The 16,548-nt window shown below is 39.1% G+C and overlaps 1 protein-coding gene across 1 annotated transcript; it reads left to right on the top strand.

The window, feature by feature from the left end:
• Positions 1 to 5,418: 5,418 nt before the first annotated feature.
• Positions 5,419 to 15,853, top strand: LOC144980218 (elastase-1-like). Its single transcript, XM_078927801.1, has 6 exons — positions 5,419 to 5,923; positions 6,515 to 6,689; positions 11,578 to 11,683; positions 12,114 to 12,291; positions 14,526 to 14,671; positions 15,568 to 15,853. The coding sequence occupies exons 1-6, from the start codon at positions 5,419 to 5,421 to the stop codon at positions 15,727 to 15,729; spliced, it is 1,272 nt and encodes a 423-aa protein (XP_078783927.1). The 3' UTR covers positions 15,730 to 15,853.
• The last annotated feature ends 695 nt before the right edge of the window (positions 15,854 to 16,548 follow it).

Below are 16,548 nucleotides of genomic sequence, written 5' to 3'. Positions count from 1 at the left end.
GGATCAAATCCCCCAGAGAGACGAACATAAAGACGGAATAATATTGACGTCACTCGGCTCTCCTATACCGACAGTTGGTGATTAGTTCTCACTAAAATAATGTATCAAACAGACTATAAACGTGTAAGGTTACACATAGCTTTGTGTGTTTGTACATTGTATCTGACGGACAGATGTTGTGAGTATTCTAGTTAAATGCAAGACACCAATAGACATAAACTTCCACAACCAATTAATGCTATGCTTTTAGGTAAATTACTCACAACATCCGACAGCCAAATTAGATACGACACCAACAGACAAAAGTGTGTTTGACCTTGAACGTTTATTGTCTGATATAATATAGTGAGAACGAATCACACAAGACAGCAGTCAAAAATTAAAACAAAAATATGTAGCTGAATGACATCAACTTCGTTCCTTCTATAGAACGACTCACATTTGACGTTACTGAGATATTTGTTATAGTTTTAGACTACCAGTTGGGTGATTAGTTCTCACTAAAATATATCAATCAGACTATAAATGTTTAAAGTTAAACATAGCTTTGTGTGTTTGTATAATGTATCTGGCAGACGGATGGTGTGAGTATTTTATTTAAATGCAAAACATCATTAAACACAAGCCTCCACGAAATGCCCTATAGATAGTATGCAGATGACGTCACTCATGCCTTTGTTATTGTTTTTGCCATCCGCGTTTGTGAGTTGTTCTCACTAAACTGTATTAACCAAACTATAAAAGTTCATGGTTACACAGAGTTTGTGTGTTGGTCCGTTATACTTCCGGATGGCAATGTTGTGAACTCCTTGGCCAAGCGCATTCTATCTATAAAATGACACGAGGTCACTCAGCTCTTTGTTATAATGTTAGACTACCATTCTGGTGATTAGTTCTCACTAAAATTTATCAGCCTAAAGATAGAACGAAGATGACATCACTCAGGTCTTTGTTGTTTTTTAGCCATCCATGTTTATGAGTAATTCTCACTAAACCAGACTATAAACGTTTAAGTTTACACATAATATTGTGTGTTGCTACACAAGTCAATTCATTCCTGTAACGTTGACAACGAGAGATCCACGTAAATGTTGCTTATCCAGACGAAATGCAATAAATGTTAGACATAAATCGTGTAGTTTTCCTACCATTCACTTGTGGAATAAAATTAATATTCGATTCCAAACAAAGAACGCGAGTTCTCTGGATCGATTTAAAACGTAGATTGACCGAGAGTTGTTTTCTCTCAGATGTCAATTGGATTCAATAGTCTGATGTCACGCCGCTCGGCAACGGCGGCCATCTTGGTTCTAAACAAAGAAAATCATTCCTTTTTATTTTTAATGCTGGCTAGAACTTTTCATATGACTTGTGATCAGAATGTGTAAAAGTCAAAACATGATCAAATTTATGTTTTATTCCCCCTCTGGATACGCTTTTATGCTCGCCGGAGAAATATTTCATACGGGCGTCGCCATTGTTCCGATAGTTTAGAGCCAGTGTTACTAAGTTACCATGCGTCATTAGGAAGGAAGTGACGTTACGACTGTTGAAGAGTATTTGAAAATAGTCTATGACCGGTCATGGGTTCTTATTCATTTGGTTGAAGGTTCCTTGATGATTTTATGATAGACTAGATCTTTTTGTGTTTGTCATTCAAAGCCATTGGATGGATAGAATCCGAAATTTAGCCTTTGTCCATGTTATCTTACGATGGATAGAATCCTAAATTTAGCCTTTGTCCATGTTATCTTACGATGGATAGAATCCTAAATTTAGCCTTTACCCATGTTATCTTACGATGGATAGAATCCTAAATTTTTGCCTTTAGCCATGTTATCTTACGTATGTTATGTAAACACATGTGGATTAATTGATATTTTGTTTTTGTTTTTTAACTCATCCAAATTTTACATCTTCCACTATGTGACGTCCATCTGGTCCCCTAGACTCTTGTTAAAAGCAAAAGGAATTGACTTGATCCTGAGGCAAGTTATCAGTTGATGTCAATCCAAAGAGTTGATCCTAAAGCAAGTTATTAGTTGATGTCAGGCCAAATCAAGAGCTGGATGGAATCAACGTCTGTCTTTTCAAAAAGGCTCATCTCTTGACCCAACCACCTACCGGAAGTAAGAAATAGAGAAATTGTCGTAGATAAAACGTCAAATGGTCAAGGGAGGTAACCGTCAGAGCGCATGCTCCAATACATTCGTCTCACAACCTTTTGTAGAATTCCAGAACTTCCGGCTATGTCGTTTGGTGATTTTACTCGTGTCTTTATCGATGGGCCTAACTTTGTCCTCAGATCTCAAACATCTTCCCATTGCCATGACGCCTTGGGAAAGTCAATATCCGTATCCTTTTATATCATCATCACGTGACCATATCCATCCTATTTCCAAATCGAACCATCTACGTCATAAGACAACGTCACAACTTTATCCACGTCCTGTCACTCCGAATATACGTCACAGTGTGTCACCCTATGCCACTCCATATCCACGCTCTAATTTGACGTCACGATCACACTCTCTTTCTACCAAATCCCATGTACATTATAGTGTGACGTCACAGACACATCCTTTTCATGTCCCTCCATGTCTACGTCATGGCATCACGTCACAAACTTATTCTCTCCTAATCATTCCATGCATTGAATATTTAACCAAAACTCAGCCCGTGGTCCATCATCAATTCCAACCTGGTGACAAAGAGAGGGAAGATGAATCTTTGAGAATAGAAAATTTAAACAGGAAAACTGAACTAGAGAACAAAAAAGATGTGGACATGGATTATGTGAAGACTTCCGTGTATAACGAATGGTTAAAACACAATATCAATGTCCATCAAAGTTCTGATAAGAATCTAACATACCGGAGGTTTCCACTCGTACTTGTCCACAACCCAAATTGTCAAATATCTTTCCGATTTCAATCCAATGTCGACCACGACACAACAACCAATAAGGCAAATCATCAATCTCATCAAAGCAGTCTCTTTACAAATAGGAAACGCCACCAGGTTTGATCAGTTTATAAATACGTTGCGGCTGCAAACCTTCGCCTACAACAAAACTCTAAAGCGAATCATACTTTTGAAGTTTTCCCATTTCCCTTATTGTTATATATCAACGTTTGGTCTGGTGAAACTCAGTGTCTCATATCTCGATGTGTCAATAACGCAAATACAAACACTCAAACTACAAACGTCCATCATTTTCAAATTCCCGCGAAGTTTCTGAAATCACAACACATTTGCCACACCTGTATGGCTTCAGTCATATCGCCTGCAAACAAATCAATAACACGCCAGTACTCCGTCTATGATATCGTCTGTGTAAACAGAAAAACTGATAATAATGTCTCTAATGAGTTACTTGTGTCACGTGATCAGAGGAAGCGACAGGGATCAAGTCCACCTCAGAACTTTACGTCCATTATTCTAGACACCCTAAACTACCCTAGGCTACTAAATAGCCAATCTGGTCACCACGTCATACAAAGTATTTTAAAACCCGGTACACTCTTTATTTACTATCCTATAGACCATATAGATTCAAATATTCGTCACCACGGAAACCACGTGATATCCACCACAACAGATCAAGTGACTTCAACCATTCACAGTTACGCGTCATCTATACATCACCATTTCAAAGACTACTTGAGGTCACGTTTTCATCAATATATTATCAAAAACGTGACACAACGCCATATCCGTAAAACAACCGTTTACCCTAGCCCGTCCAATCAGCTTTACTCAAACAACCACGTCAAGCATAAAGTGACACCCAAACACGTTCACGGCAGACAAGCACACCATAGTAAATTTAACACATACAATAATCACGATAAAAATTACCCACATTACCCGATCATCCACCTCTCCCTGAGTTTCAACCAAAACTTTCTTAAACTAAATCAAAATGCACGGGGCATGCAAATATTTATTAGCAAAAGGAGCGAATTCAAGAAACAGCAGAAAAAAATAGCCTTGAGTAGATCATCACAAAATACGTCTCTGACAACAAATTTCAGATCTCATTCTTTAGGAACATCTAAATATCAAGTCGTTTTGAGATCACGTGATCACTCGTTAGGCAGCGCAGGATATCCACCAACCCCAACCACCATATACGACGTATATCCTTGGACAAGACACTCTCAAAGACAAAGACAAAGACGCAGGCGACATTTACAGGAAGATGAAATCCAAACCAATCACAAGTTGGATTTTGGAAAAAGATTTTATCTTCAAATCCCACACTGGCCATTTTATAACCTTAGAAAACCAAATTTTCAACTTCAACAAAAGCAAAAACATTTCGGCTACAACATCAACAAAATCCATCACACATCAAAGAAACAAAAACAACAACAACAACATATTCTACAACATCAACAAAACTTTCAAAAGAAACATGGCCGTCAACGTGACAGCTACCATCAAAGAATGAACCAAGATAAGAAAATAATCAATCAAAGACAATATTCTCATTGTCCTTTTCACCATCGACATCATTGTCGTCATTACCGTCATAATCGTCATCGTCATCGTCGTCGTTATCATCAAAAAAACCCGCCACATCGACAGCAACCACACTTCTATCCTTCTCACCGATATTTCAAATACAAATACCAACATCTGGTAATGTCACCCCAGCATACAGGAAGGCACCAGATCCCGAACAAAGCATACATTGATCAAGACTCGACCAGGGGTCGTTCATTCCATGAAATGGCGCTTCCTGTTTTCCCCTACGGTCAAGGACACGTGAATCACTATTCTCATTTACATGGCAGACAAAAAGGTAAAATTTACCACAGGATCAAGAATATCTCGTGGAAAGGCCACAGAAAAGGCCGTAAAACGAATAGCCGTTGGAGACACGGTAAAAGACGTGAGAACCAAAGACGTGACAACCAACGATATGGTAAACAGAGAGAGGATAATGATATACGTGGTAGTCACAGACGTTATAGTCAGACACAAAGTAAACAAAGATATCGTAGCCATATACGTGATAGCCGAAGACGCCATAATCATATACGTGAGAGTCAAAGCCGAGTTAACCACATACGTGATAGCCAGATTCGTGAGTATCATGTGCGTGAGAGCCAAAGACGTGATAATCACATACGTGACGACCAAGGACGTGATAATCATATACGTGATAGTCAAAGACACCTTAATCACATACGTGGTAGCCAAATATGTGGCAACCACAAAAGTAAGAGTCAAACACGTGATTACTTAAGGCGTGGTAATCAAAGACGTAAAATTCCAAGAGGTGGGAGGCAAAGACCAAGACATGATAAACCACCGATACGGCATAATCAAAAACAACATAATCAAAAACGTGATAACCAGAGACACAATGACCAACGACGTCATAGCGGATTTCGATATATTTGGAATATGAGAACAAATTTGACAAGACGTGATAAACATTCAGCATTTCTACTAAACAATAACAAAATTAGGGAGGGTCGAAAGTCTTTCTTAGAAAATTATGTAAAAACCTCGAGGCTTTTTACCACTGGAACCAAAATCCAACGAGAATTCAATGTCAGCAAAACGCTGACGCGAGATGACGCTGGAAACCAAGTCAAAAACCCGGTGTCTGCCATTGACTTCAAACTGACCTTGTTAAGACGGGGTAAATTGTTTATGAAATATCGTGAAAACTTGAAACAAAATCGAATCGTGAAGCTGCATCGCCAGTCTTTGAAACACGACACGGTTCGTGAAGACAGACGTGGACGAGGGAATGTGACTCCCCACTATCAGGACAGAGTGGCCACAGCGATGACTATGGCGACGACAATGATGACGAAGATGACGATGACGGCTGAGAGCACACCTGGACCGAAGGATCCCAATCAGAGAGGACGATTTCTACATCCGGGCCACTGGAGATGTGGCAAGGTATGCTTTCATCATCATCATTATCGTCATCATCATCTTCATCGTCGTCGTTGTCGTCACCATTATTATCATCACCATCATCATATTCATCAGTATCATCATCAGCACCATCAATATCATCATCATCATAGTCGTCGTCATCGTCATCAACATTATTATCATCACCATCATCATATTCATCAGTATCATCATCAGCACCATAAATATCATCATCATCATCATCATCATCATCATCATCATCATCATCATCATCATCATCATCATAATCGTCGTCATCGTCATCACCATTATATCATCACCATCATCATATTCATCAGTATCATCATCAGCATCATAAATATCATCATCATCATCAGCAGCAGCAGCAGCAGCAGGAGCTTCAATGTCACCGTAATTCATCATCATCATCATCATCATCAATGGTGGTAATTAAGGTGATCACCGTAATTATGATCACCTTAATTACCACCTCCATCAACACAATTAACAACATCAACACCATTACTCACCACCCCCAACTACACTACTACCACAACCACTACAACTACCACAACCACCATTACCCTCACTACTTGTTTCGGTACAGAGGACTGTGGGGTTGCTGCCGTACCTTTCATCGTAGGAGGTCAAAGGTCACGACCTGGCCGATGGCCTTGGCAAGTGTCATTGCAAATCATACCGTCCTTGACCCCGTGGCATCGATGTGGAGGCGTGCTGGTTCACCCGAGATGGATTCTCACGGCAGCTCATTGCGTGGAAGGGTGAGTGAGTCCAACTCTACAATTACAAAGTTAAAAGACGTATTTTTTTTTCCATTTAAAAAAACTGAATCTAATGCTTGTTTCTGTTTTTAATTTTAAGGGTTTTACGGCGCATGTAACACATTTAGGTCATTTCAGCGCCAGTAAAAAGAAAGAAAATTGGGATAGTAAAATGTTATAGAATTACAATTAAAGCACCCAAGAACAAGTGAGTCAAAGGGGAGTCTGTTCAAATAGGAAACAGATGTAGATTCCAAGAGCACACCATCATTGTAGGTGTACTTAGTTTGAGATCATCTAAATGTCTCACCCAGACACAAGCACAGCTTCCCGCCAAGAGGAACACACTCAATTGTTTACGATTCATATTTAATAAAAACAAAAATAATACAGTGCATAACAGAGAGATGATTTACAAGGAAAAAAATATCATTCCCAAAACTAACTATACATTTGACTGTTTCCCTCCCAGCCAGGGCCAGGACAAACCAAGTAATCTCATTCCAAGACAAAGACAGAAAGCAAGTTGGAAAACAAATATAGGGAATAAAAGACACAAATGCCCACTATGGATACTGAATCTAAAAGTTACAGCTGTCCATTCCTGACCGGCAAACTAAATGATATTTTGACTCCCTTAGATTTTCTAAAGATCTATTTACCCACTTCAATTCTAGATTTAATTAGCAATAATAACAAAGTATATACAAGTTAGATTTTTGAAATAGTTAATCTATACTTTTAAAAAAGTATTTATTTACAACTCTATCATATTAGAATACTCATTGTTCAGGACTGTATTTCATGTCTTTTGAATGAATGAATGCCTGACCCAGACTGTGTAAATGTTTTGTTACACACCCACTGTATTTCATGTGTTTTGAATGAATGAATGAATGCCTGACCCAGACTGTGGAAATGTCTTGTTACACATTCACTGTATTTCATGTGTTTTGAATGAATGAATGCCTGACCCAGACTGTGGAAATGTCTTGTTACACATCCACTGTATTTCATGTGTTTTGAATGAATGAATGAATGCCTGACCCAGACTGTGGAAATGTCTTGTTACACATTCACTGTATTTCATGTGTTTTGAATGAATGAATGAATGCCTGACCCAGACTGTGGAAATGTCTTGTTACACATCCACTGTATTTCATGTGTTTTGAATGAATGAATGCCTGACCCAGACTGTGGAAATGTCTTGTTACACATTCACTGTATTTCATGTCTTTTGAATGAATGAAGGCCTGACCCAGACTGTGGAAATGTCTTGTTACACATTCACTGTATTTCATGTCTTTTGAATGAATGAATGCCTTACTCGGACTGTGGAAATGTCTTGTTACACATTCACTGTATTTCATGTCTTTTGAATGAATGAATGCCTTACTCGGACTGTGGAAATGTCTTGTTACACATCCACTGTATTTCATGTCTTTTGAATGAATGAATGCCTGACCCAGACTGTGGAAATGTCTTGTTACACATCCACTGTATTTCATGTGTTTTGAACGAATGAATGCCTGACCCAGACTGTGGAAATGTCTTGTTACACATTCACTGTATTTCATGTGTTTTGAATGAATGAATGCCTGACCCAGACTGTGGAAATGTCTTGTTACACATCCAATGTATTTCATGTGTTTTGAATGAATGAATGCCTGACCCAGACCGTGGAAATGTCTTGTTACACATCCAATGTATTTCATGTGTTTTGAATGAATGAATGCCTGACCCATACTGTGGAAATGTCTTGTTACACATACATGGGATACCCTAATAGAATTTCCATATAAAGTATCTCATATCTTATCTTATCTAAAAAGACAGTTGTGGTGACAAGACAATCAATTACTTCTTTCTTGTCTTAAGTCAAAGTCATACAAATACAAAGCGGCTACAACTTGTGGACTGTAAAAAGTCAAAGTCATACAAATACAAAGCGGCTACAACTTGTGGACTGTAAAAAGTCAAAGTCATACAAATACAAAGCGGCGACAACTTGTGGACTGTAAAAAGTCAAAGTCTACAAATACAAAGCGGCTACAACTTGTGGACTGTAAAAGTCAAGTCATACAAATACAAAGCGGCTACAACTTGTGGACTGTAAAAAGTCAAAGTCATACAAATACAAAGCGGCTACAACTTGTGGACTGTAAAAAGTCAAAGTCATACAAATACAAAGCGGCTACAACTTGTGGACTGTAAAAAGTCAAAGTCATACAAATACAAAGCGGCGACAACTTGTGGACTGTAAAAAGTCAAAGTCATACAAATACAAAGCGGCGACAACTTGTGGACTGTAAAAAGTCAAAGTCATACAAATACAAAGCGGCGACAACTTGTGGACTGTAAAAAGTCAAAGTCATACAAATACAAAGCGGCGACAACTTGTGGACTGTAAAAAGTCAAAGTCATACAAATACAAAGCGGCGACAACTTGTGGACTGTAAAAAGTCAAAGTCATACAAATACAAAGCGGCGACAACTTGTGGACTGTAAAAAGTCAAAGTCATACAAATACAAAGCGGCGACAACTTGTGGACTGTAAAAAGTCAAAGTCATACAAATACAAAGCGGCGACAACTTGTGGACTGTAAAAAGTCAAAGTCATACAAATACAAAGCGGCGACAACTTGTGGACTGTAAAAAGTCAAAGTCATACAAATACAAAGCGGCGACAACTTGTGGACTGTAAAAAGTCAAAGTCATACAAATACAAAGCGGCGACAACTTGTGGACTGTAAAAAGTCAAAGTCATACAAATACAAAGCGGCGACAACTTGTGGACTGTAAAAAGTCAAAGTCATACAAATACAAAGCGGCGACAACTTGTGGACTGTAAAAAGTCAAAGTCATACAAATACAAAGCGGCACAACTTGTGGACTGTAAAAAGTCAAAGTCATACAAATACAAAGCGGCGACAACTTGTGGACTGTAAAAAGTCAAAGTCATACAAATACAAAGCGGCTACAACTTGTGGTAAAAAGTCAAAAACAAACAATGAATAAAACAGCTTTTTTAAAAAAGTACAAATCACCAAAAAACACGGAACGTTGTGTGCTCAAAACCCTTCTGTAGCCAACTAAAAATAAAACAAACAAAAAACTAATGAACACACGAATAGATTAGGAAAACCCCAGATGGACGGTGGCCATTACGTAACTATAGTCGGTCATGGCGGTGGCCAAATAGTTTTCTCTGCAATCTATCCGGTTTTCATGTCAATGTATTTGTGTTTTCTGGGGGTTTTCTTCTTCTTGTTGTTATTCGCTGAAAAAGGGTTTTGAGCCCAAACTCTTCCGTGTTTGGTATTTTGTTCGTTTTTTAAATATGTTCTATTCATTTTTGTTTATTACTTTTAAATTTGGTTTCTTACAATGGCAGCGCAAATAATGTCACGTCGATGACTCATCTCGATATCAACAGTTGGTGCTTGAAACTGGATGAAATCAATGACAATTATAACATGGAATAGAAACTTCTTTCTGGGTGGGGTTCCTGACCTCCCATGGTGGGCAGGGATGTACATACTGTGTCTTCAATCCCCCTATGTCTGGGTGAGGTTCCTGACCTCCCATAGTGGGCAGGGAGGTACATACTTTGTCTTCTATCCCATGTCTGGGTGGGGTTCCTGACCTCCCATAGTGGGCAGGGAGGTACATACTTTGTCTTCTATCCCATGTCTGGGTGGGGTTCCTGACCTCCCATAGTGGGCAGGGAGGTACATACTGTGTCTTCTATCCCCCTATGCCTGTTTTCCAATATACTTTCTGTCTTTGTCTTGGATTGAGATTACTTGGTTTTACCCTGGCTGGGAGGGTAACAGTCAAATATTGTTAGTTCTAGGAGATGATATTTTTTCCCTTGTAAATCATGTTTTTTATGCACTGTATTATGTATTATATATATGATTTGTAAACATTTGAGTGTGTTCTTCTTAGTTGGGACCTGTGCTTGTGTCTGGATGAGACTTTTAGTGATCTCAAACTAAGTACTTTGATAGTGTGATCTTGGAATCTACACCTGTTTCTTATTTGAACCAATTCCCCTTTGTCTTACCTTTTCTTGGGTGCTTGAATTGTAATTCTAGAACTTTTTACTATTCCATTTTCCTCCTTTTTACTGGCGCTGATATGGCCTTAATGTGTTGCAGGTGCCGTAAAACCCTTAAATTCAAACAAACAAACAGAAACTTCTTTTTTTTAATCACAAATACAGATGGAGTTCGTTTCGGGTTTCCCCCTTTGCAACAAAACACGATGAATAAAAGTATCATTCGTCGTGTTTTGTTGACAAAGGTTTAAATTCGAAACACCCACATCTTTTGTCGTGTTTTGTTGACAAAGGGTAAACCCGCAACGTCCACATCATTTACCTTAAAATAAACCGAAGCTTCGATTCCAATTAGTTTTTGTTATTTAATATTTTTGATCTTCAAGCAACAATATTTGGTTAATGATGAGAATTCGACAACTGACATTTTTGGCATATTGTAAAGCAAATGCCAAACTCCTAACTGTTAATTTATATCGATTGTTTTAAATTGCCATCATCAAGTTGATACCGGTTGAAAATATAGATGAATGAAGAATTTATTGTATTACTTCCCTTTATTCTGAACTGTTTGAATTGCAATGTTGTTGATTAGTGGCTTTTGAATTTTTGAAAAAGAAGTGAAGACGAACGAACACAAGAGGCATTTCGGTGTTGTTTTATCTTATCTTATTGACTTTTGACTTGATTATTAGACAGATATTATAATACCGACAGAATACTGTTTGAAATGGATTTTCATTTTCATTTTCATTCATTTTTATGCCATGTCATTTCTATACAAGAGTGAATCCTAGTTTTTAAAATCTGTTATTTTTTCCTCAGTGAATTTTATGGGAACAAACACAATTGGCGGATAGTGCTGGTAGATGACGACCTTGACATTGAATCCGGTCAAGAGAAGTACAGGTCAATAACCAGAATTGTAAGTGTAAGTATCCGTACACGATTTCTCCATGGCAGAATATTGAACATCATGACGTTTGTGGCGATAACCACGATGACCAACAGACAATGATCGTGCTGTCATGTGATCCAGTGGTATGACACTCGCCTTCTGGTCGGAAGGTCGGGTTCGAGTCCTGCTCTGAGTGGTGCATCGTTGAGTCCTTGGAAAAGGCTCTTTACTCACAATCGCTCACAGTACTCTGGTGTAAAATGAGTACTTGGCCGTTAACAGCGTTGTCTCTGTCGGAAAGCATTGTAATATCGCCTTACAGTTACAGATGTCTGGTTTCGTCCGACAAGTCGAATGTTGCTGTAGGTCTGAAATTCATTGTAAAGCGCTTTGAGCACGTTTAGTGGATATCCCGCTATATAAAATCTCACGTTGTTTGTTTTACATTCTAATATTTGTTCAGCACCCTGACTATCGAAGGGCAAGTAACTTCCCAAATGACGTGGCTTTATTAAAAATGGACAGCCCAGTGGACCTTAGAACGGGGACTCTCAAGACAGCGTGTCTGCCTCGCCAGCAACAGGGGGTGGAAGAGGAAGGTGGGGATCAGTGTTGGATCAGTGGATGGGGAGAGTCACGAGGTAATTGAACATCTCTCTCTTTCTATATATATATATATATATATATATATATATATATATATATATATTATATATATATATAATATAAATATAAGATAGAGAGAGAGAGAGAGAGAGAGAGAGAGAGAGAGACACTCATATATATATATATAATCGTGTTGGATACAAATATGGTACGAATAGTGCTAAACATGTAGCAATGGAGCGAATTATTGTTTTAATATTTATCACTATGTTGGAGTCAGTCTACATCGATGTTTCAGGCCTTTTCAGCCATCGTCAGGACTGTGTGTTACATGAGTTTGGTTTGTTGTGTGTTGTTGCTTGTTAAAGTGGTTCCGTAGGTTTGTAGTTGATTAGTAAGTGTTTTCGTCTATGTGAACAGCTATTGTACATCTCATTTTTCGTGTTGAGTATGGCTTCATGAGAGTGTTTGATTATAGTATATTTCTCTTCCAGGCATAAGCTACATTGTTTTGATGATGGTGTGTATCCTGTTGCTTTAGTTATAATTTTTCATGAAATGCTGTGGTCTAGTTTGTTGTCTTTTAAGTTCCAAATATGTTCGCTGAGTTTTGTGGATTTTTTTTTGTTAGTGTTTCTAAAGGTTGAGGTGTGAAGGTTGCTTGTTTTGAAATCATTTTCCGTTAGTCCTACATATTTTTCCTGCTTGTTTGTTTTAGTTTCGGTGACTGTGGCTTGGTAAATTAAACTTGATTCTAAACAGTGTTTGTTTAGCGGGCAATGTTCCTTATTTCTGCAGTTGCATTTTCTGGTGGGTGGGTTTTGCTGTTGTCGGTGGTTTATTAATATATTTTTTGTTGTGGCTTGAAATTATTTGTTCTATGTTGCGCATACCATAGCCATCGTTATGCCTGATACTGAAATCCAAAAGGACTGGCAGTTTGACGTCATTATTTGGTTTTTGCACCGCTTAGTGAGTTGTCGTTAGTAGAGCTCATGGAAACAAGTTATTTCATTGGTTGAACTATTGAATACAACTCACGATTTGTTTTCTTTTGTGGCAAAAGACTGGCATTTTGACGTCATTTTTTGGTCAGTATCAGGCCATAACCTTACGATGGGCCACGCGCATACACGAGTAGCTTATTTTTATGATGTTCCTGTTAATAACTCTATATAGCTTGTGTTTTTTTGGAAAGTGGGTATCAATTAACTTCAGGAACTGCTGTCCAATGTTTGTGCTGACGTTTTTGTCGAAAGGTGGGTTGAACCGAGTAATATGTTGTTTTCTTTTTTTTGCGTTCTTCACTTGTGTGTTGAGGTTTATATGAGAGGGGGGGGGGGGGGCGTCTGTGTATTCAAATGGTGTGTTGTATCCGCTTTTTGTGAGTGCTTCTTTGTAGGGGGTGGCTGCGACGTTGAATATCTCTCTGTTTTCCGAAAGTTTGCTCACCATCAGTGCTATGCTATGTTTTTTGGTATGTTTTCAATGACGGAACGGGGGTGGTTGCTGTTTTTATTAATGTAGCTAATGATGTTATTTGGTTTTCTGAACGGTTGGAATGAATTGGATTTTATGTCGAATGTGACGTCGAGGAAGTCCACCTTTTTTTTGTTTCTGTCATACGTGATTTTCAAATTGTTGTTTTGATATATGAATTATAAAAACAAAAACCATGAGATAATAGTGCTCAACTTTTTGATAAAAGGAGCTATTTATAAACATTTCAAGTATAATTATGATTATTTAACTTCTACAGCATTGTTTCAAGCGTAAGCTCTCATCAGGAAGTGGAAGTGAAAGTAGATTGTTGTGTTTTTCGTATTTTTCTAGATTCGTGTTTATGGAGGTTCGTAATTACATAAAAGGTGTTTGTTTCTATGTCTGCGTGAGGATGTCAGTTCGTTTCTTCTGTTGAATGTTGGGTTTTGTGATGATGAAGAATTTTTCTTCTAAGCAGAGGTTGCAAATCTTAGAAGATGGGGAGTATGACTGTGCTCTGGAGATGATTTTCCATGTGATGCTGTCAGCATATATATGAAGTTGATTGTGGTGGTGGTGGTGATGATGATTATGATAATGATATGATGATGATGATGATGATGATGATGATGATGATGATGATGATGACGATGATGATGATGATGATGATGACGTTGATGATGATGATGATGATGATGATGATGATGATGATGATGATGATGATGATGATGATGATAAAATTCTATGGTCACCATATTGTCATTGATTTGCCTTACCCTCTTCCCAGACAAACTAAAGGTGACGAACACTATGAGAGAGGTCCCTATCGAGATAGTGGGGCTGTCTCAATGTCAGGCTATGTGGTCAAGAGTGGACATCGATGTACTGGACTCTCAGTTGTGTGGGGGTTATGGTCAAACAGGAGCTTGTTACGTAAGTGTGTGTGTGTGTGTGTGTGTTTGTGTGTATTATGTGTGTATATATGTGCGTCTGTGTGTATGCGAGTATTTGTACTATGTGTTTATTTATATATGTGGGCGTGTGTGTGTGTGTGTGTGTGTGTGTATGCGTGTATTTGTACTATGTCTGTATATATGTGCGTGTGTGTGTATGCGTGTATTTGTACTATGTGTTTATATATGTAGGCGTGTGTGTGTGTTTGCGTGTATTTGTACTATGTGTGTATCTATCTGTGTGCGTGTTCTTATGTGTGTGTGTATGTGTATGCGTGTATTTGTACTATGTGTGTATCTATGTGTGTGCGTGTGTTTGTGTGTGTGTATATGTGTGTTTGTGTATGCGTGTATTTGTACTATGTGTGTGTGTTTGTGTATGCGTGTATTTGTACTATGTGTGTGCGTGTGTTTATGTGTGTGTGTGTTTGTGTATGCGAGTATTGTACTATATGTGTGCGTGTGTTTGTGTGTTTGTGTATGCGAGTATTGTTCTATGTGTGTATCTATGTGTGTGCGTGTTTTTGTGTGTATTCCTGACGCATGGCCTGGTGGATGTCTGTATGATTTGTATTCTAATCTAAAACTTGGTTTAAAATAATAAATAAATAGCATTTCTATAGAGCATAACCATGACAATACCGTCATCATCACCATCATCATCATCATCATCATCATCATCATCATCATCAATATCATATTCAATATTATCATCATCATCATCATCAATATTATCATCATCATCATCATCATCAATATTATCATCATCATCATCATCATCATCATCATCATCATCATCAATATCATCACCATCATCATCATCACTATTATCATCGTCATCATCATATTTCATCATCATCTATTATTTGGTTCCAGGGCGACTCCGGTGGACCCCTAATGTGTGAGCGTGAAGGTCGCTATCACGTGACAGGGGTGATGTCCTGGCTTATTTCCAACTGCTCAGCCCACAATTTCCCAAACGTGTTTTCTCGAGTGACGTCATTCATCCCTTGGATACAAGGGCAGATAAACACGTAGACATCCATCCATATCAACAATGAATCTCTCACGGATGACTCACGCCACGCCACGCCAATGACGTCATAAGAGATGTATTCTCCACGCCAGTCCCTCGCTCGGGAACAACGTCCATGTGAGACTTATCGGACCGATGACGTCATCGGAGATGTATCACCACGCCACAGATTAGGTCTAGTCTGTGATCCACGCCAGTCCCTGGCACGGGCATAACGTCTATGTGTGACCAGTCGGACCGATGACGTCATCGGAGATGTATCACCACGCCACAGATTAGGTCTAGTCTGTGATCCACACCAGTCCCTGGCACGGGCATAACGTCTATGTGTGACCAGTCGGACCGATGACGTCATCGGAGATGTATCACCACGCCACAGATTAGGTCTAGTCTGTGATCCACGCCAGTCCCTGGCACGGGCATAACGTCGATGTGTGACCAGTCGGACCGATGACGTCATTGGAGATGTATCATCCACGCCAGTCCCTGGCACGGGCATAACGTCTATGTGTGACCAGTCGGACCGATGACATCATTTGAGATGTATCATCCACGCCAGTCCCTGGCACGGGCATAACGCCTATGTGTGACCAGTCGGACCGATGACGTCATTGGAGATGTATCATCCACGCCAGTCCCTGGCACGGGCATAACGTCTATGTGTGACCAGTCGGACCGATGACGTCATTGGAGATGTATCATCCACGCCAGTCCCTGGCACGGGCATAACGTCTATGTGTGACCAGTTGGACCGATGACGTCATTTGAGATGTATCATCCACGCCAGTCCTTGGCACGGGCATAACGTCTATGTGTGACCA

Source organism: Berghia stephanieae, chromosome 9 (genome assembly GCF_034508935.2).
Source record: "Berghia stephanieae isolate SIO BIC M18660-M18661 chromosome 9, UCSD_Bste_1.3, whole genome shotgun sequence".
In the NCBI taxonomy this organism is placed as follows: domain Eukaryota; kingdom Metazoa; phylum Mollusca; class Gastropoda; order Nudibranchia; family Aeolidiidae; genus Berghia; species Berghia stephanieae.
Note: the sequence above shows the minus strand (reverse complement) of the source record. Positions and strands in the feature narration are given on the sequence as shown.